Source organism: Muntiacus reevesi, chromosome 3, assembly GCF_963930625.1.
Source record: "Muntiacus reevesi chromosome 3, mMunRee1.1, whole genome shotgun sequence".
Classification (NCBI taxonomy): domain Eukaryota; kingdom Metazoa; phylum Chordata; class Mammalia; order Artiodactyla; family Cervidae; genus Muntiacus; species Muntiacus reevesi.
This window is the reverse complement of record NC_089251.1, coordinates 236,666,329-236,693,139: the sequence shown is the minus strand read 5'-3', so window position 1 is coordinate 236,693,139 and position 26,811 is coordinate 236,666,329. Positions and strand designations below refer to the sequence as shown.

Sequence of the window (26,811 nt, the reverse complement as noted above, 5' to 3'; positions counted from 1 at the left end):
GGGGTCACAAAGAGTCAGACACGAGTGAGCAGCTGAACTGATACTGATCCTCAATATCTTGGCCCTTTCTGAATGAGATTTTATATTTTTATTATTACGATGATTATTATTACTGTAAACAGTTTAAGCATATTGTAAAAATAGAGAGAATAGTTTATACCTTTGCCCAATTTCAATAAAAGTCAGCGTACATCTATTGTTGTTGCATATAACCAGACTTTTCCATTCACCTTTCCCTTCCCTCATTCTGGATTTATTGGAACCCACCTCATATAGTGTTTCATCCACAAATACGTTATTATGTATCCATAAAAATTTCAAACTATTATTTAAAACATAGCACAATATCATTAACACATCCAAAAACAATACTTGTCAACAATTTCTGTGACAGCTTATCTCCAAGATGGCTCCGGTTTATCCCTTCTTTCCACACTCCTGCCATTCCCCTATCAAAAGGTAAAGCCTAACTTACCACTTTTTTAGAATCTAGGCTAGGCCATGATTGCTTTGGCCAATATTATATGACAGGAGTAATGCTCTACTACTTCTAGTCCTTAACTTTAACAGGACTAGATAGTTCCACTTCTCTCTTGGGAGTACTAAACACCCATATAAGACATCTTGAAAGTGAAAAAAAAAGTGAAAATGTTAGTCACTCAGTCGTGTCTGACTCTCGATGACCCCGTGGACTGTAGCCCTCCAGACTCTTCTACATATGGGATTTCCCAGGCAAGAATACTGAAGTGGGTTGCCATTTCCTACTCCAGGTTATCTTCCCAGATCAGGAATTGAACCCACGTCTCCCACGAGTCTCCTGCATCACAGGCAGACTCTTTACCACTGAGCCGCCAGGGAAGCCCCTTGTACATATTTACCTAACATTATAAATAAGAATAAAATAATAATCATTGGAGTTCTGTACTAAGTATTTCTTTTTGAAAGGAGTCTGTGTTTTTTTCAAATGTGAGTAACCCTAACTTAAAGAAGAAAGCCTGAGGTTCCAATCATGTCACATTAGGTCTTCTGCTGCCATCCTTCACCAATATCCCCTTGCATTTTATCTGTCAGCAAGATAAGGTAGCTTAAAGTTCCTGAACACACAACATAGCATTTTATGCATGCCTTCCTTTGCTCATTCTGTTTCCTCTGCCTGTAAGTGCCTTCCCATTCCAACTTCATCATTCCCAACCACTTTCTACTTGAAGGCTCAGTTCAAGTGCTTTCTTTTCCTGATTCCTCTATGAAGGCTGCTCCCCTACCCCATCGATGCTACTACCATCAATCTCAGCAGCTGGCTGGACCTCACAGGGCTCCCGTTTTCTTGTTCATATATTTCTCCCAATAAACAATTGATTCTATGATGTCAGGAACAATGTCTTCCTAATTTTTCAGACTCCCCTCTTAGCACAGTAGTCATCCAACTGTTATATGAAAGTTTGCATACTTGGGATGCAAAGAGTTCTGCCCACAGTTTTTACATCTCAAAGGCAACTCGAAGTTGCTAGATGTACTCTAACGTACACTTCTGCTAAAACAAGTATTCAGATTGTCCATTGTGGAAAATTGGTATCAAGAGCATGAAACTTAATCAGGAAGCAAGCTCAGGATATATCCATAAATTTAAAAATAACTTTCTTTTTCTTTTGGATGATTATCTACCCTTTTATTTAATGAGAGAAATTCGTGACTTCAGGGATTTGGGAAGATCTCAGAAATTTTAGTTAGGGTTTGCCAGAGTACGCTGAGTGCACAGAGGAATCTAATGGGAAAAGGAACTGAGAAGGTAGAAAAGGTCCATATTTTAGTTGACTTTGAGAGTCAAAATAAGATTTTGGATTTTACTTTCTAAATACTGAGTAGTTCATGGTTTTTGAGAAAGGAACATTACATAATGATACCTTACAAGATGATCATTCCTTCCGGACCAAAATATCATACACTGGTTTTTATACAAAGCATAACAGGATAGAGTTGTCTGCACTTATCAATTGACAGGTTATGTAAACATTATTCTTATTTTGATGTTGGGAGTTACATATAGATATTGACAAAAATCTTGATTTCTGAAGATATTTATTATTTCATAAACAGTGAAATCACATTTTCTCAGAGTTGTCTTTTACTAAAAATTAATTCTTATCATTTCTCATAATAAAAATTCCTTTTCCACCATATAATTATAGTTCAGATTTACTCTGGGCTTTATTCTCATTTCTTTATTATTTTTTTCCAAAGCTAATTGAATCAGTTTAGCTGTTAATCTAAAAACAGTTTTGTCCATTTTAACTGAACTATGGTTATATTTAAAAGTCTTGTTGTATCTCATTTGGAGTTATTTAACTTCTCAGATTCTTTAAATGGCTCATTATGTGTGGAAAAAAAGATATAGTATAGACAATTTCATATGGTATATGAAAATGAGATTTAAAATTGAAATTATTATTATAATCAAGTTAAAATCTGCATGGAAATTTTCTACTGAGTAGGGTCACAATTCAAGTTTAGCTCTCATTTTTTCATATAAACTGAGACTCTAAATGTGAACGATTTTAGTCCTTGCAATGCTTTATTAAATAAAATAAATCTTAGAGTTTAAGTAGACTTGGTGGCTGAGAATATTGCAACCTTTCCAGATCAATATTCTGAATGTCTCCTTGCACCATTCTTTCTACACAATTCCCTAAATGTGATGAAGGAGTTCAAGTGAAAGTATAATTGTCTCAGAATATTAAATACTTCTTCAGCCTTTTAGGGAAAAGACTCATTTTGTTTATTTTAATCTCATGTCACTTTTTCTAATATTAAAAAAGATTTGCAGGTGAGAAAATTTTAATTGAAGATTTGAATGAATTAGGTTTAATTCATCAAGCCTTAATTATGAATTAAATAAGACCATGGATCCAAGTAGGCTGTTTCTAATCATTGCAAGCAATCCTTTCTTAAGTCTGAAAACTGAAATGCCCATGTATTAATGATTTTATGATTTCCTAAAAATAGCAGTGTGTTTTATTTCCAAAGGAACCACTAACCATTCCTTAGTAACTCAGGGACAATATTCATTATTTTTTTTTAGTGAAAATTACATTTATCAAGGAATACCAATGAAGTTTTCTGGGGTCAAATATACTAAATTGTGGGGTTCCTTTAAATGTACATACTTCATAATTACATGAATTTTTTCTAAAAGATTTAGCTGTATAATTAAGTTGATATTTTTATAGGTTTGTAGATTAAGTAATCACATTTTTATGTAGTGTATGGTTCTCTTTTCTTTATTCAGGTTCTCTCTTTAGGAGCAGATGTTCTACCAGAATATAAACTGCAGACACCACGAATCAACAAGTTTACAATATTGCACTACAGTCCTTTCAAGGCCGTCTGGGATTGGCTTATTCTTCTGCTGGTCATATACACTGCTATATTCACTCCCTATTCTGCAGCCTTTCTCCTCAATGACAGAGAAGAACAGAAAAGACGAGAATGTGGCTATTCCTGTAGCCCTTTGAATGTGGTAGACTTGATTGTGGATATTATGTTTATCATAGATATTCTAATCAACTTCAGAACAACATATGTAAATCAGAATGAAGAAGTGGTAAGTGATCCAGCCAAAATAGCAATACACTACTTCAAAGGCTGGTTCCTGATTGACATGGTTGCAGCAATTCCTTTTGACTTGCTGATTTTTGGATCGGGTTCTGATGAGGTAAGAGCTGCTTAAGAATCTTATTTTCTAAAAGGTTGAAAATATAAAGTGAAGCTATTTTAACTATAAAATAAGTTGTTGCTTTACACATTTCTGTATCTCACAGATAAAATTCATTTCCAACTGGAAATGCTATAAAATGAAATGAAACCTTTTTGCCATTGCAAATGATTAGCAATTTTTTTCTATTTTTGCTAAGAATCAGTAAAGACTATCCTTTAAAAAACAAATTAAACTTTGAGACAAGTGTTTCATTCTATGCTTAGTCACTTATTCATGCTCACTCAAGTCTCATCCTTTGAGACCCCATGGACTGTAGCCCACCAGACTACTCTGTCCATGGGGATTCTCCAGGCAAGAATACTGAAATGGGTTGCCATTCCCTCCTCCAGGGTATCTCCCCAACCCAGGGGTTGAACCCAGGTCTCCCGAATTGCAGGCAGGTTATTTACCATCTGAGCCACCAGGGAAGACCATAGCATATTCCTGGAATATATAATTTCTACATATTAGCTTTATAGATATAAAACTATCTAAGATGAAGCTTCTTTCTTTCTTAACTCATAATTGTAGTTTGTGAGAGGAGGAACTTGTTTTATGTTCAAATTATGTGTAAGAGGAATCTTCTGAGATGTTTTATCCAAAACTCTTTCTCTTAAATAATATCTAGGTTTGAAAATACTTCTTGTGTCCCCAGTATCTTATAAAGTTCAAAATTTTAAGGAAATTTGACAAGTGGATGTGCATTTTCTGGATAGAAAGGACATAATTTTAATCAGATTCTTCTCAAATGGTTCTTTGAACCAAAACAAATCATATTCTCCTAAAATCTCCTCTGTTTTATTGCCACTGTGTGTGTTGTGCTGTGCTTAGATGCTGAGTGAGTAAGTGAAAGTCAATCAGTTGTGTCCAACTCTTTGTGATTCTGTGGACTATACAATCCATATTCTCCAGGCCAGAATACTGGAGTGGGTTGCCATTTCCTTCTCAAGGGGATCTTCCCAACCCAGGGATTGAACCCAGGTCTCCCACATTGCACGCAAATTCTTGACTGTATTTAGTTGCTAAGATTTTTTTAAATAAATTTCCTGGATTCTTTAATGGAAAGATTTACAGAAGGTGTGAAAGTAGAACTAAGGTATTAGAATCAGAAAAATAAGCTTGGTGTTTTGAATTTTTAAGATTCAGGTTTGGGAATGCCCTGGGGGTCCAGTGGTTAGGACTTCATGCTTTCACTGCAGCCAGATGTCTAACCTCTGTGGTCCCACAATCAATCCTTGGTCATGGTCAACTTAAAAAATATTCACAACCTAGAGGTTGAGAGTTATATTTTATGCAGTGGGAATTTTTAGGACTTCATATCATACCAAAGAGTAACCTTGAGAGAACTGCTCTGAGGAGGTGAGTGGAGGAGCCAGTTTATATAGTTTTGTGGAAAAGGGCAGGTAGTCTGAACAGCAGAAGATTATTGTTAATTAAAGAAAACGAGATATTCCAAGTTAAGGAGTTGTTGCTGTCACTCAGTCATGTCCAGCTCTTTGCATCCTCATGAACTGCAGCACTCCAGGCTTCCTTGTTGTTCACTATTTTCTGGAGTTTACTCAGATTCATGTCTGCTGAGTCAGTGATGCTATCCAACTATCACATCCTCTTCCTGTCCTGTTGCCCTCTTCTCTTCCTGCCCTCAATCTTTCCCAGGATCAGGGTCTTTTCAAGTGAGTCGACTCCTCACATCAAGTGGCCAAAGTATTAGAGCGTCAGTTAAGGAATTTAGTACTTTTCTTTGTATGGGAAGATGTAACAGTCTGGGCTCACTGAAATCATTCCTTTCATATGCATCAAAGCTTTCTGGGGCCAGTATCTTGTGTGTTTCACATCCTGAGTCCCTCAGGGCTACCCATAGGGATGGGCTGCAGCCTCGTGGCTACTGATTACTGTGGCATTCTTGTTTATTGATATGGGAGGAAATATTCCAATTCTTAGAGACTAAGATTCCACAAACCACATGACATGGCCAAAAAGAAAAGAAACAAAAGAAACTAAAATTCAGAGTCCTTTCCCATTTAAGAGGTTTTTCCCAGTTGCTCAGCAGGTATAGAATCTGCCTGCAATTCAGAAACATAGGAGATGAGGGTTTCACTCCTGAAATCCCATGGACAGAGGAGCTTGGTGAGTTACAATTCAAAGGGTCACCAAGAGTCAAATATGACTCAGGAACTGAGCATGTTCCGAATCCATCAGAGCCTCACTATCTTTTTTTTCCCAAGAGGAGATCAGATATCATAAACACCCTTTGTAGATGGTTTGCTTCTGACCAATTAGGGCTTGAGGGCAAGTGAATCCTCCTTAGCTAGGGGGACAATAGGTTTAGAGGTAAATTGTCTCCCATAGAACATGCCCATCAAACTGGATGAATAAAGAACAGGTTAGTTAAACAATATATTCTTCCTGGATTCTACAAAACTTAGACAAAGTCTCAAACTTGACTCTCCTCATCTATAAGGATGATAATATTACTTCCCTTCTTAAAATTGTTTTTTTTTAAATTTGAGATTTTAATGAAATAATATATGTAAAACTCAGCCAAATACTCAAAATCAGCTGCTGTTAAATTTGTTGAAATTTTAATGTTAGATACTCCTAACTTTGGTTTTTAATTAAAGGGCAAGAAAACAAAATACTTCTTTATCAGTATTTATCTTTATGAACCTCTTATTATGGGTAAATCCATGTAATTACACCAAATAAGATCCTATTGATAAAGAGTAAAACCTCACTCTTTTGAATTTTATAATATGTACACCAACAGTAAATAAATTTTAGCTTAGTGAAATGAAAGAATAGGTAACAAATAAATAGATAAACAAGATTGTTATGGGAAGTTAATTTACTAATGATATTTCATCAGTAGCAGCCAAACAAGTGAATATTAGAATATGCTGATTATTCTAGGAAAATTTCTAGATTGCAACACAATCAGTTTAGCTTCAGTTACTATATTACTTGAAAATAAAGATTTCCTAAAATAAGTAATTCAGGTTATCACTCTTTCAGACAAAACTTCAAGTGAGCTGAAATGAGAGTAAATTTATGTGGTTCACATTAGTATAGGACGAAATAATCTTGGGGGGAAAATGGTGTCTGGATAACCTTTCTCATATAGTATCAGAGAGAAAGTGAAATTTGCATCAAGAAAAGCAATACCAGTTCCTTACTCTGTTGCATATGATTTCTTGGGTTCCCCCATGTCTTCAAACCTCCTCCTCACTCTTAAAATGTGATATGATATGGGAACAGTCCTGACTTTGGAGTCAGACAGACCCAAGTTTGATTCACCTCTGTGCCACTTCAGTTCAGTTCAGTCGCTCAGTCCTGTCCGACTATTTGCAACCCCATGAACCACAGCACTCCAGGCCACCCTGTCCGTCACCAACTCCCAGAGTCCACCCAAACCCATGTCCATCCAACTGTCTCATCCTCTATCATCCCCTTCTCCTCCTGCCCTCAATCTTTCCCAGCATCAGGGTCTTTTCAAATGAGTCAACTCTTCGAATGAGGTTGCCAAAGCACTGGAGTTTCAGCTTCAACATCAACACCTTCCAGTCAATACCCAGGACTGATCTCCTTTAGGATGGACTGGTTGGATCTTCTTGCAGTCCGAGAGACTCTCAAGAGTCTTCTCCAACACCACAGTTCAAAAGCATCAATTCTTCAGCACTCAGCTTTCTTTATAGTCCAACTCTCACATCCATACATGACCACTGGAAAAACCATAGCCTTGACTAGACGAACCTTTGTTGGCAAAGTAATGTCTCTGCTTTTTAATATGCTGTCTAAGTTGGTCATAACTTTCCTTCCAAGGAGTAAGCATCTTTTAATTTCATGACTGCAGTCACTATCTGCAGTGATTTTGGAGTCCCCAAAAATAAAGTCAGCCACTGTTTCCACTGTTTTTCCGCATCTATTTGCCATGAAGTGATGGAACTAGATGCCATGATCTTAGTTTTCTGAATGTTGAGCTTTAAGCTCAACTTTTTCACCCTTCTCTTTTACTTTTGTCAAGAAGCGCTTTAGTTTTTCACTTTCTGCCATAAGGGTGGTATCATCTGCATATCTGAGGTTATTGATATTTCTCCCAGCAATCCTGATTCCAGCTTGTGCTTTATCCAGCCCAGCATTTCTCATGATGTACTCTATATATAAGTTAAATAAGCAGGGTGACAATATACAGCCTTGACGTAATCCTTTTCCTATTTGGAACCAGTCTGTTGTTCCATGCCCAGTTCTAACTGTTGCTTCTTGACCTGCATATAGGTTTCTCAAGAGGCAGGTAGATGGTTTGGTATGCCTATCTCTTTCAGAATTTTTCACAGTTCATTGTGATCCACACAGTCAAAGGCTTTGGCATAGTCAATAAAGCAGAAATAGATGTTTTTCTGGAACTCTCTTGCTTTTTCAATGATCCAGCGGATGTTGGCCATTTGATCTCTGGTTCCTCTGCCATTTCTAAAACCAGCTTGAACCAGCTTACTTGCTATATTTAAGCAAGGTATTTAACTGATTTAAGACTTCATTTCTCTTCTGTTATATGATGAGAGGTAGATTCTTGTGATACCTAAACATAAAGCAGTGTATGTGAAAAGACTAGACCAGTACCAGGTACATAGTAATCGCTTGCCAAAGGTTACTTTTTTGTCTTTCCCATCCCTTTGCATTAAATCCCTGTTATTTTAATAAGTATTCCTTTTAAAACTTAAATGTTACCACATTAATCCATAAATACCTTAATTATCCACTTATTTGACAAAGATTTATTAAGTGTCTACTATCATATAGTAGTTATTAGAGTAGCTAGTTGCAGTTAGGATTCCTGGAAAAATAGGAGACAGAAAGGAAATCTTTTGAGGACACTTTTCCAGCAAGCTACAGTTCATAAGATTGCAAAGAGTCCAACACAACTGCGCTCACACACAAGCAACTCAAGTTGTCTTGCAAAGAACAGGAGCTCAGGGTGTGTGGTAGGCAGAAGTATGTGGGCATCAAAATTAGCAAGTGGGAGGGGTGGTCTGTAAGGAGTGTAAAGATTCAACTATGAAGGATAACAAGACCAGTGATGGATTGGGCTGCATGGTACATTTCTCAAGAGTGACAATGAAGATACTCATTTCTATGCAAACTATATTTTTTAACTATAATCAGGCCTTTCAAGATGTAGTGATATTTCAGAATGAAATTTTCCCCAAAGGGTATAATATATCATGTTGTTGTTGTTCAGTCATGTCTAACTCTTTGAGATCCCATGAACTGTAGCCCACCAGGCTCCTCTGTCCATGGGTCCCAGGTAAGAATACTGGAGTGGGTTGCCATTCCCTTCTCTAGGTGATCTTCTTGACCCAGGGATCAAACCCACATTGCCTGCATTATTGGCACCAGGGAAAAAAGAAATACTTTCAAAGTAAAATATCTTACATTCACATGGGCTAATTTGGGAAGTTTCATCATATGAATATGAAGGAAAAAACTTCTTTGGATTTTGGTCCCCAAATCGAATGACAAGAACTAAAATCACTAAGCTTAAGGTCATTCTGATGAGGGGTAATCTAGTTCAGTGTTTTTCAAACTGAGGGTTCATGGAGGTGCCTGAGAGTCTGAGAGGCCCTCAAGGATTGACAGCAAAACAGGCTGATAAGACTCAGAACCATCCACCTCCACTATACAAAGAGTAGCCCAATTTTGTCTGCTTTTGCTTTACCAATTACAGTTTCAAGTAAATTTTAAGAATTGACTTAATTAATTTTTTCATTTCCAGGAGAGGGTACGGTAACTCCCTTCTCAAGTAGATTCATTCATTCTGTTAGCATTTACTGGGAACCATACTTTCTGTTGTAGTTGTTTAGTCAATTAGTCATGTGTAACTCCACGACCCCATGGACTGTAGCCCACACAGCTCCTCTTTCCATGGGATTTCCCAGGCAAGAATCCTGGTGTGTGTTACCATTTCTGAGTTTATAGGAAAGAGTGAGAAAAGACCCCTAGAGTATTATCTGATGGCAACTTTAATGTTACCATGTACAGAAGGACATGTGAGCATGAAGGGGAGGTTTTTGATTACTGCTGGGAGTTTTCCAGGTTAAAAGGGTCAGCCTAGTTAGAAGGGAAGCCCGTTAGAGGCATGAAAGTACAAGGTGTTGGTTCCCAGCTCTATCAGAACCAACATAACAGATATTTTTAATGACCCTTTCTGCTATTGCTAACTAGAAGTCATAGATAATATAGCCTTCTTACACACATAATTTCACAAATATATAATACCATCTTTAATAGAAAGGAAAAACAAATGTTTGTTACAAAATACCTAGTTGATTATGTAAATGCTTCAGGCATGTCTGCATAAAAAGATAGAGTGAAGTTATCAGATGCTTGTTGTTCAGTTGCCAAGTCATGTCCAACTCTTCATGACCCCATGGACTGCAGCATTCCAGGCTTCCCTGTCCCTCTCTGCCTCCCAGAGTTTGCCCAAGTTCATGTCCATTGAATCCGTGATGCCTTCCACCCATCTCATTCTCTGTCACCCTCTTCACCTTCTGCCTTCAATCTTTCCCAGCCTCAGTGTCTTTTCCAATGAGTCAGCTGTTTGCATCAGGTGCCCAAAGTGTTGGAGCTTCAGCAACAGTCCTTCCAAAGAATATTCAGGGTTGATTTCCTTTAAGATTGGTTGGTTTGATCTCCTTGCTTTCCCAAGGACACTCGAGAGTCTTCTCCAGCACCACAGTTCGAAAGTATCAGTTCTTTGGTGTTCTGCCTCTCTCACATGTTGTCCCTCTCTCACATGTCTGTACATGACTGAGAAAAAGACCATAGCCTTGACAATATGAACCTTTGTAAGCAAAGTGATGTCTTTGCTTTTTAACACATGTCTAGATTTGTCATAGTTTTCCTACCAGGGAGTAGTGGTCTTCTAATTTCATGTGTGTACCTAGTGATAATGAGGAAGCCCATAATTAAACAATAAATTCAATATTAAGCAGGATAATGTTAGTTTTCTTTAAATTTGCATTTTAATAAAGGATTTCATAGCTGTGTATGTATATTGCATACACATATATACATGCATTTATATAGATAATAGAAAAGTTTATATGCATATATTAATATTTATATACCTAAGAACACTGATAACTACAAATGTTGACTGATATAGCTGTGCTGTATGCCATATATGTAGTATACAAATAACACAAGATCTACTGTCACTGAAAATGAACAGTGGTAGTAACAGGGCTTGCCAGTGTCATTAATATCTTCCTAATGCTAATGCCATCCAAACATCAAGAAAAGATTTTCTATTTCTTAATTTTTGCATTATAAAACATCTTGCCATCCATAGCAAATTACCTCAATATCATTGATGCAAAGGAACATTATCACTCAGTTCAGTTCAAACACAGTCATGTCCGACTCTTTGCAACCCCATGGACAGCAGCACGCCAGGCTTCCCTGTCCATCACCAGTTCCTAGAGCTTGCTCAAACACATGTCCATCCAATCGGTGATGCCATCCAATCATCTCACCCTCTGTCGTCCCCTTCTCCTGTTGCCTTCAGTCTTTCCCAGCATCAGGGTCTTTTCAAATGAGTCAGTTCTTCAAATCAGGTGGCCAAAGTATTGGAGTTTCAGCTTCAACATGAGTCCTTCCAATGAATATTAAGGACTGATTTCCTTTAGGATGGGCTGATTGGATCTCCCTGCAGTCCAAGGGACTCTCAAGAGTCTTCTCCAACACCACAGTTGAGAAACATCAATTCTTCCACACTCAGCTTTCTTTATAGTCCAACTCTCATATCCATACATGACTACTGGAAAAAGCAACACTTTGACTAGATGGACCTTTGTTGGAAAGTAATGTCTCTGCTTTTTATTTTTTTTTCCATTTATTTTTATTAGTTGGAGGCTAATTACTTTACAATATTGTAGTGGTTTTTGTCATACATTGACATGAATCAGCCATTGTCTCTGCTTTTTAATATGCTGTCTAGGTTGGTCATAGCTTTTCTTCCAAGGAGCAAGTAGCTTTTAATTTCATGGCTGCAGTCACCATCTGCAGTGATTTTGGAGCCCAAGAAAATATAGTCTCTCACTGTTACCATTGTTTTCTCATGTATTTCCCATGAAATGATGGGACCAGATGCCATGATCTTAGTGTTTTGAATGGTGAGTTTTAAGCTAGCTTTTTCACTCTCCTCTTTTACTTTCATCAAGAGACTCTTTAGTTTCTCTTTGCTTCCTGCCACAAAGGTTGTGTCATCTGCATATCTGAGGTTATTGATATTTCTCCCTGCTATCTTGATTTCAACTAGTGCTTCATCCAGCCCAGCATTTCATGTGATGTACTCTGTATATAAGTTAAATAAACAGGGTGACAATATACAGCCCTGATGTGCTCCTTTTCCTCTTTGGAACCAGTCCATTGTTCCATGCCCAGTTCTAACTGTTCCTTCTTGATCTGAATACAGATTTCTCAGGTAGCAGGTAAGGTGGTCTCATATTCCCATCTCTTGAAGAATTTTTCAGTTTGTTGTGATCCACACAGTCAATAAAGCTGAAGAATATGTTTTTCTGGAACTCACTTGCATTTTTGTTGATCCAACAGATGTTGGCAATTTAACCTCTTGTTCTCTGCCTTTTCTAAATCCAGCTTGAACATCTGGACATTCTCAGTTCACATAATGTTGAAGCCTTCCTTGGAGAGCTTTGAGCATTACTTTGCTAGCAAGTGAGATGAGTGCAATTATGTGTTAGTTTCTACATTCTTTGGTATTGCCTTTCTTTAAAATTGGGATAAAAACCGACCTTTTCCAGTTCTGTGGCCACTGCTGAGTTTTCCAAATTTGCTGGTCTATTGAGTGCAGCACTTTCATAACATCATCTTTTAGGATTTGAAGTAGCTCAACTGGAATTCAATCACCTCCACTAACTTTGTCATAATGATGCTTCCTAAGGCCCACTTGACTTCACATTCCAGGATGTCTGGCTCTAGAGGAGTGATTACACCATCGTACTTATCTGGGTCATGAAGATCTTTTTTGTATAGTTCTTCTGTGTATTCTTGCCACCTCTTCTTAGTATCTTTAGCTTCTGTTAGGTCCATATCACTTCTGTCTTTTATTGTACTTATCTTTGCATGAAATGATCCCTTGGTATCTCTAATTTTCTTGAAGAGATCTCTAGTCTTTCTCATTCTATTGTTTCCCTGTATTTCTCTGCATTGATCACTTAGGAAGGTTTTCTTATCTCTCTTTGCTGTTATTTGGAACTCTGCATTCAGATGGGTATATCTTTCCTTTTCTCCTTTGCCTTTAGCTTCTCTTCTTTTTCAGCTATTTGTAAGGCCTCCTCAGACAACCATTTTGCCTTTTTGCATTTCTTTTTCTTAGGGATGGTCTTGATTACTGACTCCTGTACAATGTCACGAACCTCTGCCCATAGTTCTTCAGGCACTCTATCAGATCTAATCCCTTGAATCTATTTGTCACTTCCACTGTATAATCGTAAGGGCTTTGATTTATGTCATACCCAAATGGTCCAGTGCTTTTCCCTACTTTCTTCAATTTAAGTCTGAATTTTGCAATAAGCAGTTTATGATCTGAGCCACAGTCAACTCCCAATTGTTTCTGCTAACTCTATAGAGCTCCATTTTTGGCTGCGAAGAATATAATCAATCTGACTTTGGTATTAGCCAGCTGGTGATGTCCATATGTAGAGTCTTCTCTTGTGTTGTTGGAAGAGGGTGTTTGCTATGACCAGTGTGTTCTCTTGGCAAAACTCTGTGAGCCTTTGACCTGCTTCGTTTTGTACTCCAAGGCCAAATTTGCCTGTTACTCCAGGTGTCTCTTGACTTCCTACTTTTGCGTTTCAGTCCCCTATGATGAAAAGGACACCTTTTTTGGGTGTTAATTCTAGAAGGTCTTGCAGGTCTTCATAGAATCATTCAACTTCAGCTTCTTCTGAATTACTTCTTGGGGCATAGACTTGGATTACTGTGACATTAAAGGTTTGCCTTGGAAAGGAACAGAGATCATTCTGTCATTTTTGAGATTGCACCCAGGTACTGCATTCTGGACTCTTTTGTTGACTGTGATGGCTACTCCATTTATTCTAGGGGATTCTTTCCCACAGTTGTAGATATAATGGTCAACTGAATTAAATTCACCCATTTCAATCCATTATAGATCACTGCTTCCTAAAATGTCAACGCTCACTCTTGTCATCTCCTGTTTGACCATTTGCAATTTACCTTGATTCATGGACCTAACATTCCATGTTTCTATGCAATATTATTTTTATAACATTGGACTTTATTTCCATCACCAGTCACATCCTCAACTGAGCATTGTTTTCGCTTTGGCTCTGTCTCTTCAATTTTCTGGAGTTATTTCAACAACAATATTATTGGTTATCTCCAAAAAGTCAACTTTTCATTATCTGCTTCAAATGTTCCATAGTTTGCTTCTCTGTGTTAAATGTTACATCAGAGATATTAATAGTTAGACTCTAGAGCTTTCTGTTTAGTTACATGCTTCATTAAACTCTTACTCCCCTGAAAATCTGTAGTAATATTTTGATTAATTAATTGACCTCTCCCCTTTCACACTTCACTGTTATTTTTCATTAATTCTGAATGCAGGCAAGGCCTTTTGACAGGAAGTTTTAATAGATAGAAGGAGTTTCTGCTCACATTGATATGTTTGCTTCATTAGTGTGATAGATAAATCATGGAATGGTTACAAGGGAAAGCAAAGCAGGCTTCTGTTATAGAAACTTTGATCATTTCGTCAGTATTCTTTCTGAACCTGATCTCTGCGGTAGTTGTCATTAATTTGTTTGAAATGAATTTCTAAAACATTAGACATACTCGTGTTCAAACTGAAATAACAATGAACATTTTGCAAGCCTGCATGTTTATATGTGTCTACACATAAAATAACTATGTCTCTCTTTATATAGTTTTTAGGAATTATGGCAGAAGTTTCAACTGATTGTATTTGAGGTTACTGGTCATATTTCTAAAAGTCTGTGGCATGACAAATAAGAGACAAAGAATTCACAATGGAATAATTCTTGAACTAAGAAATAATAAGAGTATTCCATCAATAAGTTTTGCATTAAGTTCTTCACTTATCCTTTACTTATATGTGATCCACTGACTAGAAGTTGCTAAAAACAAAATAAGTTTTGGTTAAATGTTTCCAGAACAAGCCAAATTCCAAACGTAAAAATATAACATAATATTCATAATTGTTTATTTACTGCAGCATTTGCCTACTACTATTTAGAATCATTTGATGATCAGTTTTCTGTGTTACTACAGCTAAAGAGAAAATAAGATCAAAATGCAGCAAAAAAGAATGTTAATTTAAAAAAAATAAAAATTAAAGTATCTCAAGAGTAAAGGATGTTAAATATTGGAGATTGTAACATCTTCTTTTTAAAAGCCTGTTTGCTGAGAAATTTATGATGTTTGGTACAAATAAGGAAAGGCTAAGCTAGGTGCCCCACCCCCACAGCCATGGTTTTTTACACACTCCAAATACAACTCTTTGATTGTATTAGTGAATGTGTTTTAGAGATATTAAAATAATATGACTCAAACTGAACAAAAAAAAATAAAAATTAGTTTCAGTATTATTGTGTTTTATTGGGCAATTTATTGAATAGTGTTTGCAAGTACTAGAACTTAAAGGGAATAGAAATGAAATCTAAAACAAAATATGAGTGTGGAGTTATGAAATTTATTACTCATTAAGTGTTCCTTTTTCCCCATTGTGTGTGTTGGTCGCTTAGTCATGTCCAACTCTTTGGGATTTCATGGACTGTAGCCCACCAGGCTCCTCTGTCCATGGAATTCTCCAGGCAAGAGGTACTGGAGTGGGTTGCAGTTCCTTCTCAAGGGATCTTCCCAACCCAGGAATTGTACACAGGTCTCCTGCATTGCAGGCAGATTCTTTACCATTGGAGCCACCCAGAAACCCCTTTTTCCCATTTGAACCCAAATATTATACTTCTCAGATTATGCAGGTAAAGAATCTGCCTATAATGCAGGAGACACAGATTCAGTCCCTAGGTCAGGAAGATCCCCTGGAGGAGGAAATGGCAATCCACTCCAATGTTCTTGCCTATAGGATCACATGGACAGAGGAGCCTGGTGGGATACAGTTCAGGGGTGTAAAGAATTGGACAAAATTGAGCGACTAAAAATATACATTACTTGATAAACAGGACAGAATGATGGATTAAGTAGAAAGTTTCAATGACATTCATCTAACAACCAGCAGCCAGAACCAAAGATCACATATTTACATTTCCTCATTCATAAAAGAATAATTCTATCTACTTACGATAGGCAAGGACTTTAGTGATTAAACCCTGAAATAAATATTTTAAATGTAAGGTTTTTAAAAATGCTTACTAAAGAGAATTATTTTTCAAAATTGTTTTGAAAAATTCTCAAGCATGAGATTTCCTCCTATTGATGATGCTGTCTCAGTTTAACTGTAGCCAGACTTATTCATAAATAGAGAGCTATTTAATACTTCACCTATTTCAATTGCACAAAAACATTGTTTATCTTCAAAAATAATTCTATTTACATTAACAGAGAATGTCTGAACTACTGTAAAATATCTAGTAAAAAGAAAATCTCATAGTTTTTCTTTAGTCTGGGCCTGCTATCTAACATATTGACAAAACTGTAGTTTTTTAAAGTATATATTCTTAATATAAAATTCAGTTAAGAAAGTTGTACTTAATAAGGGAAAGTAGCTTTTACCTCAATATAAAAAAAAAGCATCTGAGGCTTTAATAAACTATGGATGTGGGTACATTTTTTTAAAAACTGAAATTGGATGATATTCATCAGCTACTCAGAATTTGAAAAATGAAATTTCCAGGAGAAGAATCATTTTACACTTTTTAAAAATTGTGACAAAATGAAAGTCTTAAGATGGTGTTCTTTACTGTGGTATTCAGGCAAAAAGAGTTTGAGATGTCATTCATTGAGGGTAAAGGAGTTGAATTCTGAACTGGCATAGGTACTGTTGAGGTGGAAAATTGACTTGTTAAAGTTTATTGTATCTCTTTTGCTGTATATTAATAGACAGTACTGGAAAACAATGGACCTTGCTTTGACCTACTGCAAAATAGTTCACCTCTTTCTAGATCTTATTTATTGTCTTTCTGTCTTTATATTACATTATAATGATTACTCTTACCTCTAGTGAGCTTTTATATGTTTTTCATTCTCTACCAAAAGTAACAATAAGCAAAGAATATTTTTCTAAAACCAGTGAAAAATTCAAGAAATACCACCTAAGAGAAACTTCTTTACCTCTCCTATTTTAAAAGTTCTTGTCATTAGTTTCAAGATAGTTTTATTTCTATTTTCAAAAATTGAAAAAACACCCACTGATTTTCATAGTATGTCTGGGTATTACATGTGTTGCAGGAAGGGGGACGCCTTTCAGGGCCCGAAACTGGGCTCTTGTCTAACACTCGGAAATGAATTGTCCGAGGAGACACATGCTGACAAAGCAAGAGATTTTATTGGGAAAGGGCACCCGGGTGGAGAGCAGGAGGGTAAGGGAACCCAGGAGAACTGCTCTGCCGCATGGCTCGCAGTCTTGGGTTTTATGGTGATGGGATTCGTTTCCGGGTAGTCTTTGGCCAATCATTCTAATTCAGAGTCTTTCCTGGTGGCGCACGCATCGCTCAGCCAAGATGGATGCTAGCGAGAGGGATTCTGGGAAGTGGACGGACAGGTAGTGTCTCCTCTCGATCTTTCCCGAACTCTTCCGGCTGGTGGTGGCTTATTAGTTCCGTATTCCTTATCAGGATCTCCTGCCATAAAACAACTCATGCAAATGGTTACTATGGTGCCTGGCCAGGGTGGGCGGTTTCAGTCAGTGTGCTCCCCTAACAACTCCCCCCTGAGAGACTTCACACTCAAGATGCTTCTTGGGAATTGGGGCGGAGGTCTCTTTTTTCTGTAACTTTTTCCTGCTGTGCCTGGGCGTAGGCCTGCCTAGCAGAGCAGAAGTCTCTCTCTACCTGATCTAAGTTGGAGTGTTTTATATCTGAAACCAGCTTTTACTCTTGTAATAACAGCGACTTAGTTTGAAACTGTCAGCGCCTCTCAGAGATAAAATAGACAGGGGCCAAACAGGAGACCTAACAGGATGGTCATCACTGGTCCCCAGAAACAGGAGGCACCGCTGGGATGATTGGCTGGTGGTCAAGCGACAGAGCTGTGTTCTAAGAATCTTATGTTTAGTCTGAAGTTACCATCTTCTACCTGGGTGGGGGCTCTAGTTCTGTAGAAGAACTCAAAAGACATTGTTATGCATATTTTTTTTTTTTTTTTTTTTTTTTTTTGAGTAGGAACCAGGACCTGTCTCAAGGCTGTACCACCATTTGATTGTTTCCCCTCTGTTTCTATATTTTTTTCCTTCTCTGATTGGCAATTGTTTGAATCTACCCTTTGGAACTCAGGGAAGGTCAAGGAGGCTGAATAAAGCCTATATTTTACAGTACAGCAGATCTGTACTCCAGAGTCGCCACCCCGCAGAGTCCTGTTCAGTTTTATTTAGGGAACAGGGCAACTATGACTGTGATAACTTTTTGTCAAAATGGGGCATAGGATCGCCTCAGCTTGGAGAAGAGACACTGAATTGGAAGTATTCTTGAGTTTTAAGTCTTAGATCTGAGTCTTGTATGATTAAAATCTCAATCTCTTGGTCTGCCATTTTGTTGTAACATACCCAGTTAGTAGTAGCTGGAGAAGGGATAACTGGAGTTTTAATAGACAAAGTAAATCTCTTTCTTTTAGAAGAATAGGCCTGAAATCCAGTCCGGACCTGGCACTTCAGGGAGACTTGTAGCCAGGTGGCCAGTTGCCTAGTTTTATAAAAAGTAAGATAGAAGTTACTAGCTTCCAGCAGACACTTTTGAGAATGGTAGCATCTAAGCCTGACACGACTCAGAAAACTCAAGTGTCTAGCAATACAATGTCTAATCTGAAATTATACCCATAGTAACACCTGGTTATTTTCCAGGATGTCTGAACCATAGCTGAGTACTCTATTTTGACTTTTAATTGTAAAATTTTTCTTTAATAGCCAAAGCAGATGGCACCATTAATGATGTCAGTGTTTCTCTAGGTATGAGAAGATGCAAGAATTGGGACTCATAAAATCTCTTGAAAAGATCTAACTATCTGAAGGCCTGTTCTGCCAGTTTTTCCCAGAGCACGGAGCGCCTCATTCCTTATCTTCACCCTGAACTCCTTTCAGGGCCGTTGAAAGTCAGCAGTTGCAGTGGCCATGATATAATCACTGTAGATGTAGATGGCAAGTGTCAATCTTCAATTGGCAAAGCCCCTTTTTGCTCACAAACTTGACGACGACTTTGAGGGGGGCATTTCATGACCATTTTATCCCATGGTGCTGAGAATGTCCATTCTCAGGTTTGGCAAAGATTTTGTCGACTGGCTTCTCAATGTGCTGTTACTGGATTAGGCCATAAAACAGTATCTAAAATTCTCTGGACCACCTGTCTTACTAGCCTCTTGGTCCAGGAAAACATTCCCTCTTGTTGTTTTTTCTCATATCTAGAGTTACACTGTCATATCATCGATTTCATAAGGAACTATATATTATTTTATCAGAGGCCTCAGTCACACATTTGGCAGTGTAAGAAACAGTAATTTTGTAAAACAGGTGAAATACAAAGAACATAGCCAGCAGTATTAGTAAAGTCACGAGTAAGACTTAAGAGCTTCCATTAGATGTAGCCCAGTATATCCCAGGTCGTCTGACTTAGTCTACTCTGTACGAATCTTTATCTTTCAGGGAAATTATACATTGGCACCACCATCTATAACGCACATAGCCCAGTTTTTTTAGTGTTACTAGACTGATTATCTTTAGTATGATTTAATTGTTTTTAACACAGAGGAGACTTTAAACCTAAAGTACCATAGCTTAGTGTTATCTATATAAATCTATCTCATAATTGTGGGAGACTTTTTTCTCCTTTGCTAAAACTTTTTTGTTGCTCTGATTTAGCTTGAGGAATAGAAAAAGGCTCAAATTTATGGCCAGAGTCAGAGTAGGCATTATTAACTGGCCCAGTGAGGGGATCTCGTCTGGTAGTATCACAGTGACCTGAATATGACTATAATTTTCTTTTTTTAAGTAAATTTCTTCAGGGCCAACCAGTTAGAGTCTTGTAGTAGAGAAATTTACCAAGGTAACCCAGAACTAGATACAGGTAATTGGCCACAAACCCACCAATTGGATTGATTTTTAAAACTAGCATAGGATCAGGCCTATGATAGAAAAGCATTTGATTTATATGCAAAGGTCTAAGAAGTCAAGAAAACATTATAAATGATCATATGAATCAGGTCCAGCATCTTGGACAAGCTGTCTACCTCTGATGTCGTTGTCGTCTCATCTTGGTGTACTGTAGTTTCTCTTGTTTGAGCATCATTTTAAGGTGAGATCAGGTCAGCTGTCTTCTCTATAGACCAATCCAGTGTAGGGGCCTTTGGAAGTGGGAATTAATCTAAGAGTTAATTTTCTTTAGTTTCATTGTGCAAGAGCTAGTTAAGAGTACCTGATAAAAAGTCCTTCCATCCAGGTTGGAGATAGTCCCTTAAATTATGTCTTTTTCCAGTCCTGGTTGCAGGTCATGAGGCATCTAATCTTCATCCAAAGATAGATTATTGAGGTAAGCTTCAGAAACAAACTTAGGGTGTTCTTTAAGAATTTAATTAAATTTTGCATTAATATCACATAACAGCAAAGAACTATCTAAGAAATGAGTCTTACTACATGCAGACCTCCATGAACAAACTGGGATTTAACATTTTTTGAAATATCTTTTTTCCCAAAGTTACCCTCATTTTTATCAAATATAACCAAATTAAGGCTATTTTGTTTGCAAAATAGGTCTGTTCTCACTAATTTTGGTCTGATGATTTATATAACCATAATTGATTATAGACTTTTTATTTTGCTGAAACACCTATAGAATCTCAGACTGAACTTTTAATATAAAACAGGGCTGGGAAACTCACACCAAAGGCTTATCACAGATTTTGAATAACAAATCTAGGTGAACTCTTCTCTTTTTAAGGTCTCAAAAATTCCTTGAGATTTTTGTACCTGTTAGTGAGATAACATTTTTAGCTCATTTGATAAACTTACTGGAAACTTAAGAGTTTCAAATTTCTGGAGGAGTCAGATAGAGAGAAAATATAATTGTTTTGTTCATAACGTATAATTTTACCAAATTATTTTCATAATTAGTTTGAGAGGAATGTTTTCCTTACTCCCGGAAAACACAAGATTTAAACCTGTAATTTTTCAGATAGAAACCATAAAAACTATAAGCATATTTGCTGGTTCATTTAGTCTCTTGTTAACTTTTGTGAAGTCATCAGGTTTTTCATTAGAACACCAAGACATATCAAAATGTTAAGAACTCCATATAATTTCCAGGATATCTGTATTAGTAATTTTACCATACATTATAACATGAGCAGATTTTTTGCTCATTTGATAATCTTTTTCATGTAATTTAACCAACCAAATAAACACAGTTTAATATCTCTCTTTGGGATGTTTCAGGGGCCCTCTGAAGCACCCCAAAGTTAGCTAGAGGTCAAAGGAACTTTAAAAGAATTCGATTTAGGAATTTTTATCGAAAAGATCAATCAAAAGCGTTTAGAACATTTGGTCAGATTTAGTCAATGTTGATGGCTGTATCATTTAGCTTGTTGATATGTCACAATGGGCGTAAATACCAAGGCTCAAGGTCTAGTGAAAGTCAGCTCCGCCATCTTGGACCTAATTGGCTCTAAGCAGTTTTCTTACAACCATGTCATTCTTAACAAAATCCACTTATCTAACTAATTGTAATCCAATTTTAGAAAATCTTGATTATGCATAACTCTTTTTAATACTTTTTTTATACTTTTTACTGAAAGCACACTTCCTGCTTTCCTTTAGCAACCAAGAGCTAATTTTTATATTAGCATTTTATAGATTGGTGAGCATAAATACCAGTGATAAATTCTAAAACCCTTGCTTTCTTAAAACATTTTAGGATGGCATCAAACATTATTCATTTATGGTCCCAAATCTCTTTAGTTTTTCTGTAAAAGGAAATCAGTGTTTAGTAGTAAATGTTTCAAAATCTTATTTCATTTGGAAATGACCTAATTATTTAATAGACTTCTAATACTTGGTTTAGCACAACCCTTAGAAATTCAAGTTACGCCAATCTGGGGAGACTATTGTAGACAGATATTCTTAAAGAATACAAACTCATATCTCATTTACATTTTTTAGAAGTTTCTTCACTCGAGGTAATTTCCTTGTTGACAAACTTGTAACAGATATAATATATAACTTATATTAAACCTAGGTTTAATCTTCTTCTTGATGTTAATTACTCTAAGACATGTCTATATTAGATAGGTCAACAAACAAACATTAATATCAGATATTTAATACTGAATATTTCCCAGTTCACCTGAACCTGGAATTTATTGTTTAATTTAGAATTATTTGATTTGTAAGTGCTTACCTTTTTTAAGCCAATTAAATAGAGCTCATTTACAAATTAACCTAAAAAATATTACCCAGAGACAAAAACATACCAAGACATATTTAGACAGACACACTGCAAGATCTAGCTTCATTTTCGAAGTTTGGTCATGAATTAGATATTACAATATAAAATTTAAATAACATTTTAAAAGGCTTTTTTCCTTTTTCTCTCAGTCTCAGGTGTTAGAGATGGTCTAGATAAGTGTTCCTGAGAGCCCTGGTCTCAAGGCACAGGGAAAGAAAATCAAGCTCTAACAAAATGGCGGCAGGTCTAAATGGTGGCCAGACAAAGCAAAATGGCCGTCACAAATCACAACACAGAACAGAGTTAAAACACACACATATAAACCTGGCAGTCCTCATCAGACACTCCCTTAAATACAAGAATGCAGTCTCTCAGAAAACCTTCCATAGAGACACAGAACTTCAGATGTCTTCAAAGATTTCAAAAGGAGGAAAGGAAGCCAGGTTGAAAGAAGAAGGAGGAGGAGGCGGGAAAGGGGGGCAAAAGGGGTGGCCTTACAGACGTCTCCTGCCACCTGCAGACACCCAGGCGTTACGGGACTTTTCCCTGGGCTTCCAGAGAAGGGAGGACTGGAACTCGGCCCTACCAGAAACAAGACCAGAATTCGAGTTCTCTGCCAAGAGGAGGTGATCAGTCTCCAATCCTCAGCTCAAGCTGAGGCCCTTCGACCAGATTCCTGCGTCCAGGACCGGGGGACTAGAAAAACGGGAAGGATAGGAAGGGCTAAGGAGAGGAAAGAGAGAGGGAAGGGGAGGGAGGTCAATAAAATCTCTTGTTCCTTACCGGTCGGGGCACTCTGGCCAGTTGTCTGCGTCAGGAGACCAGGGACAAAAGGGTCCCAGTCGCGGCCGCTGGGTCTGGTCCATTGGCAGGCAAGCTGGCCCCTGAGTACCCCGAGTGGTCAGGATGTCAGTCTCAGCGAAGAAGATGTCCCTTCGTGGTCGCCATTTGTTGCAGGAAGGGGGACGCCTTCCAGGGCCCGAAACTGGGCTCTTGTCTAACACTCGGAAATGAATTGTCCGAGGAGACACATGCTGACAAAGCAAGAGATTTTATTGGGAAAGGGCACCCGGGTGGAGAGCAGGAGGGTAAGGGAACCCAGGAGAACTGCTCTGCCGCATGGCTCGCAGTCTTGGGTTTTATGGTGATGGGATTCGTTTCCGGGTAGTCTTTGGCCAATCATTCTAATTCAGAGTCTTTCCTGGTGGCGCACGCATCGCTCAGCCAAGATGGATGCTAGCGAGAGGGATTCTGGGAAGTGGACGGACAGGTAGTGTCTCCTCTCGATCTTTCCCGAACTCTTCCGGCTGGTGGTGGCTTATTAGTTCCGTATTCCTTATCAGGATCTCCTGCCATAAAACAACTCATGCAAATGGTTACTATGGTGCCTGGCCAGGGTGGGCGGTTTCAGTCAGTGTGCTCCCCTAACACATGGACTTAGATATACTGTGAGATAACTATGCATTCTGAAAATATTCTGATCAGCCAAAAACTACCAATTATAAGGTAGTTGTTGGTCCCATTTTTGACTTGCATATAATACAAAGATAGTTCATTGAACTCAACCATGGAAACTAATAGCCTGACAAATCAGAAAGAAGAGATTGATCTTTTTTTTTTAGCCCATTTTTTTTTCTGAGATTTTGGTGTCGTCACTTCTCTTTATTGTATTATCTGGGGCAAAACACCCTGACTCTTTAAAGAGATATTTAAAGAAAAAAGAGTTATTGCTAGCCTAAGTGTCATCTACAAGGTGTGCTGTACACGCTGTAACTAAGGAAGGATGCCCAGGCATATCAGCAGCATCTTGATGACCACAGAAAGGTAATTTGTTACTTGGTACAAGTTATAGAATCAAAAGAGAATAGCTTTGACTGTTGAAGTCAATATTCACTCATCCTTAAGATGCAACTGAAAGTACTCTCTGCCCCCAACACTTTCACTCTTCCCCTCCCTCTTCCTCTCTGTCCTCCTCTCCTTCTGCAGTTCCTTGTGTCAGCTCCTTTGGGACTTCATCATGTACCTTAATTTTTCAGCTTTTTTGGTACAGAAAATATGTCACTTGTGTGTTGTCATATTTATTTACCTTCTCAGCAAACTTACTGTCTAATCTAGATTTCACCTCATTTTGACGTAATTGTAGAAGAAACACCATAGGTTTCTTTTGAGAGGAGGGCAAAATGGAAGGAAGAGGCATATACAGCAGATTTGATTCCTTTCCTTTTCATAACATCATTTTGCTCTACCATCTTTGTAGCCAAAAGAGTTGTTAGTGTTTTTTATCACAATATGTTGTTAAAACAGCTCATTTATTCTGAAGCATTTGACTTCATTAACAAAATACCTATACAAATTTCATTGTATTTCATTTATCTTGAGTTTCAGAAATTGCTCCATAAAAAGGTAGTTTTGAACAATAACCCTCAAATATTTCTTATTTCTTCACATAAGTAAATAGGAATCAAAAGTGGAGGAAAAATAAATGTGCAAACTTAAGCTCTGAAGTGTAGAAATGGAGTCACGCTGAAACAGGTTGATTTCTGTTAAAGAGTCTGAACAGTCAGTGCATCTAATGATAGTCTTGTCTTTAAAAATCACTGCAGTTTCCCGGGGGAGCTGAAACACCAGTGTTCAAAAGCTTCCATTCGAAATTTCTGATATCAGAGTAACACGTTTGGGAAATATGTAGCTTTAACAACACATTTTGGAGAAGGCAATGGCACCCCACTCCAGTACTCTTGCCTGGGAAATCCCATGGACGGAGGAGCATGGGGTCGCTAAGAGTCGGACACGACTGAGCGACTTCACTTTCCCTTTCCACTTTCATGCATTGGAGAAGGAAATGGCAACCCACTCCAGTGTTCTTGCCTGGAGAATCCCAGGGATGGGGGAGCCTGGTGGGCTGCCGTCTATGGGGTCACCCAGAGTCGGACACGACTGAAGTGACTTAGCAGCAACAACCCATTTTACAATATAAAGTTACTGCTTAGTGATGGAAACAAAAGCATATGAGATATCAAAATAAAAACACAGTTACAATCTACTGGGTATTACCTACAATGCTAAAAGGAAGCGTTATTATGCCCATTTGCAAAAGAAGAAATTGACACTTGAAGATTAAATAAGTAAATTGTCTATGGTAGCACACTGTTGTGGAAGCAGAATTTCAAACCTAAGTTTGTTCCAAAGTTCTAACTCATAACTGCTACACTGAAATTTTGATAATACAAATAGTAGAAAGTTGTCTTTTCTCCCAGGAACCCACCTCATACTCATTTAAATTCACCATTCATTCATTGAAGAGACATAATTTTAAATTTGTGATGAAAAAGCAGTTTCTCTTACTACACCCTAAAAAATAATAACTCTGTTTGGGAACAGAGAAGACTCACCTCTCCTCCCATTCCTAATTGAGCAATGGCCAGAATCCAAATTGTAATAAGACCATCACAACTACACAAACTCCTTTCTAGAAGATTCAAATACCAACTGAAAAGAATTCAGGGGAGACAGAAATCTTTCCTTCTCTTGTGACCACTCTGGCATAAGGAAAAAAAAAACTGTAACCCTGATTTTAGAATGTTAATGAAAGTATTTTCTTGATATTTAGAGCTCTTTTCTAACCAAATCAATATGAAGATATAGGATGATAGTTCTGCCACATGCTATTTCTTTAATTAAAATATGTGTTCTTAACAAAGATGGATGTACTTTGAGAAATAAACACCAACAATGAACACATAAAATGACTCAATAATTTATTGGTAAATACCATGTAACATGGAATAATTATATACCCTGTGAATTATATAGTACTTATAGTTGACATTATTCAGGAAACCTAAGAAATGAACTTGTAACATGCAGTCATCCAATAAGTTTCCCAGTTATCTGCTTAACTGGCTCCTCATTGAAACCCTTCTAAACTCTAGTCAGCTTGTCAACAAGATTCTCTTTGGCCTTCCTTCCTAAAATGGTTCTCATCCCAACCCAAGTTCCTGAACACCTTCTATCATATCACTCTGTTTTTATTATCGTCACACTTTTCACTCTCTGAAATGATCTTATTATTTGTTTTAAAAATATTTATTTCTCCCCAGTAGACAATGTTTCTCCCCAGAGAAACAGTTTATTTCTCTTTATAAAAAGTGACACTTTGTCTAATAAATAAATACTTTTTTCTACTATAAAAATGACCATGTCCATTTGCTCAACACTATAATCCCACTTGCTAGACCCACCAGTAACACAGTGAGATGTTTATCAGTGAATGAATGATTTACTGAGTACCCATTGTATGCCAGGCAAGTGGTTAAAGTGCAAACCATAGCATGGTCTCTGTCCCAAAAGCATTACATGCCAAGATACTGAATTAATGTACCATACACTTTCACAGTACTTTCCAAT

General features: G+C 37.4%; 1 protein-coding gene across 1 annotated transcript in view; it reads left to right on the top strand.

Annotated features, from left to right (window-relative positions):
* KCNH7 (potassium voltage-gated channel subfamily H member 7) overlaps positions 1-26,811 on the top strand; it is a 492,333-nt gene that overhangs the window by 410,587 nt on the left and 54,935 nt on the right. Inside the window, exon 7 of the mRNA XM_065927873.1 lies at positions 3,284-3,709. Within this exon, the coding sequence (XP_065783945.1) occupies positions 3,284-3,709 (426 nt within the window). The remainder of the gene's footprint in view (positions 1-3,283; positions 3,710-26,811) is intronic.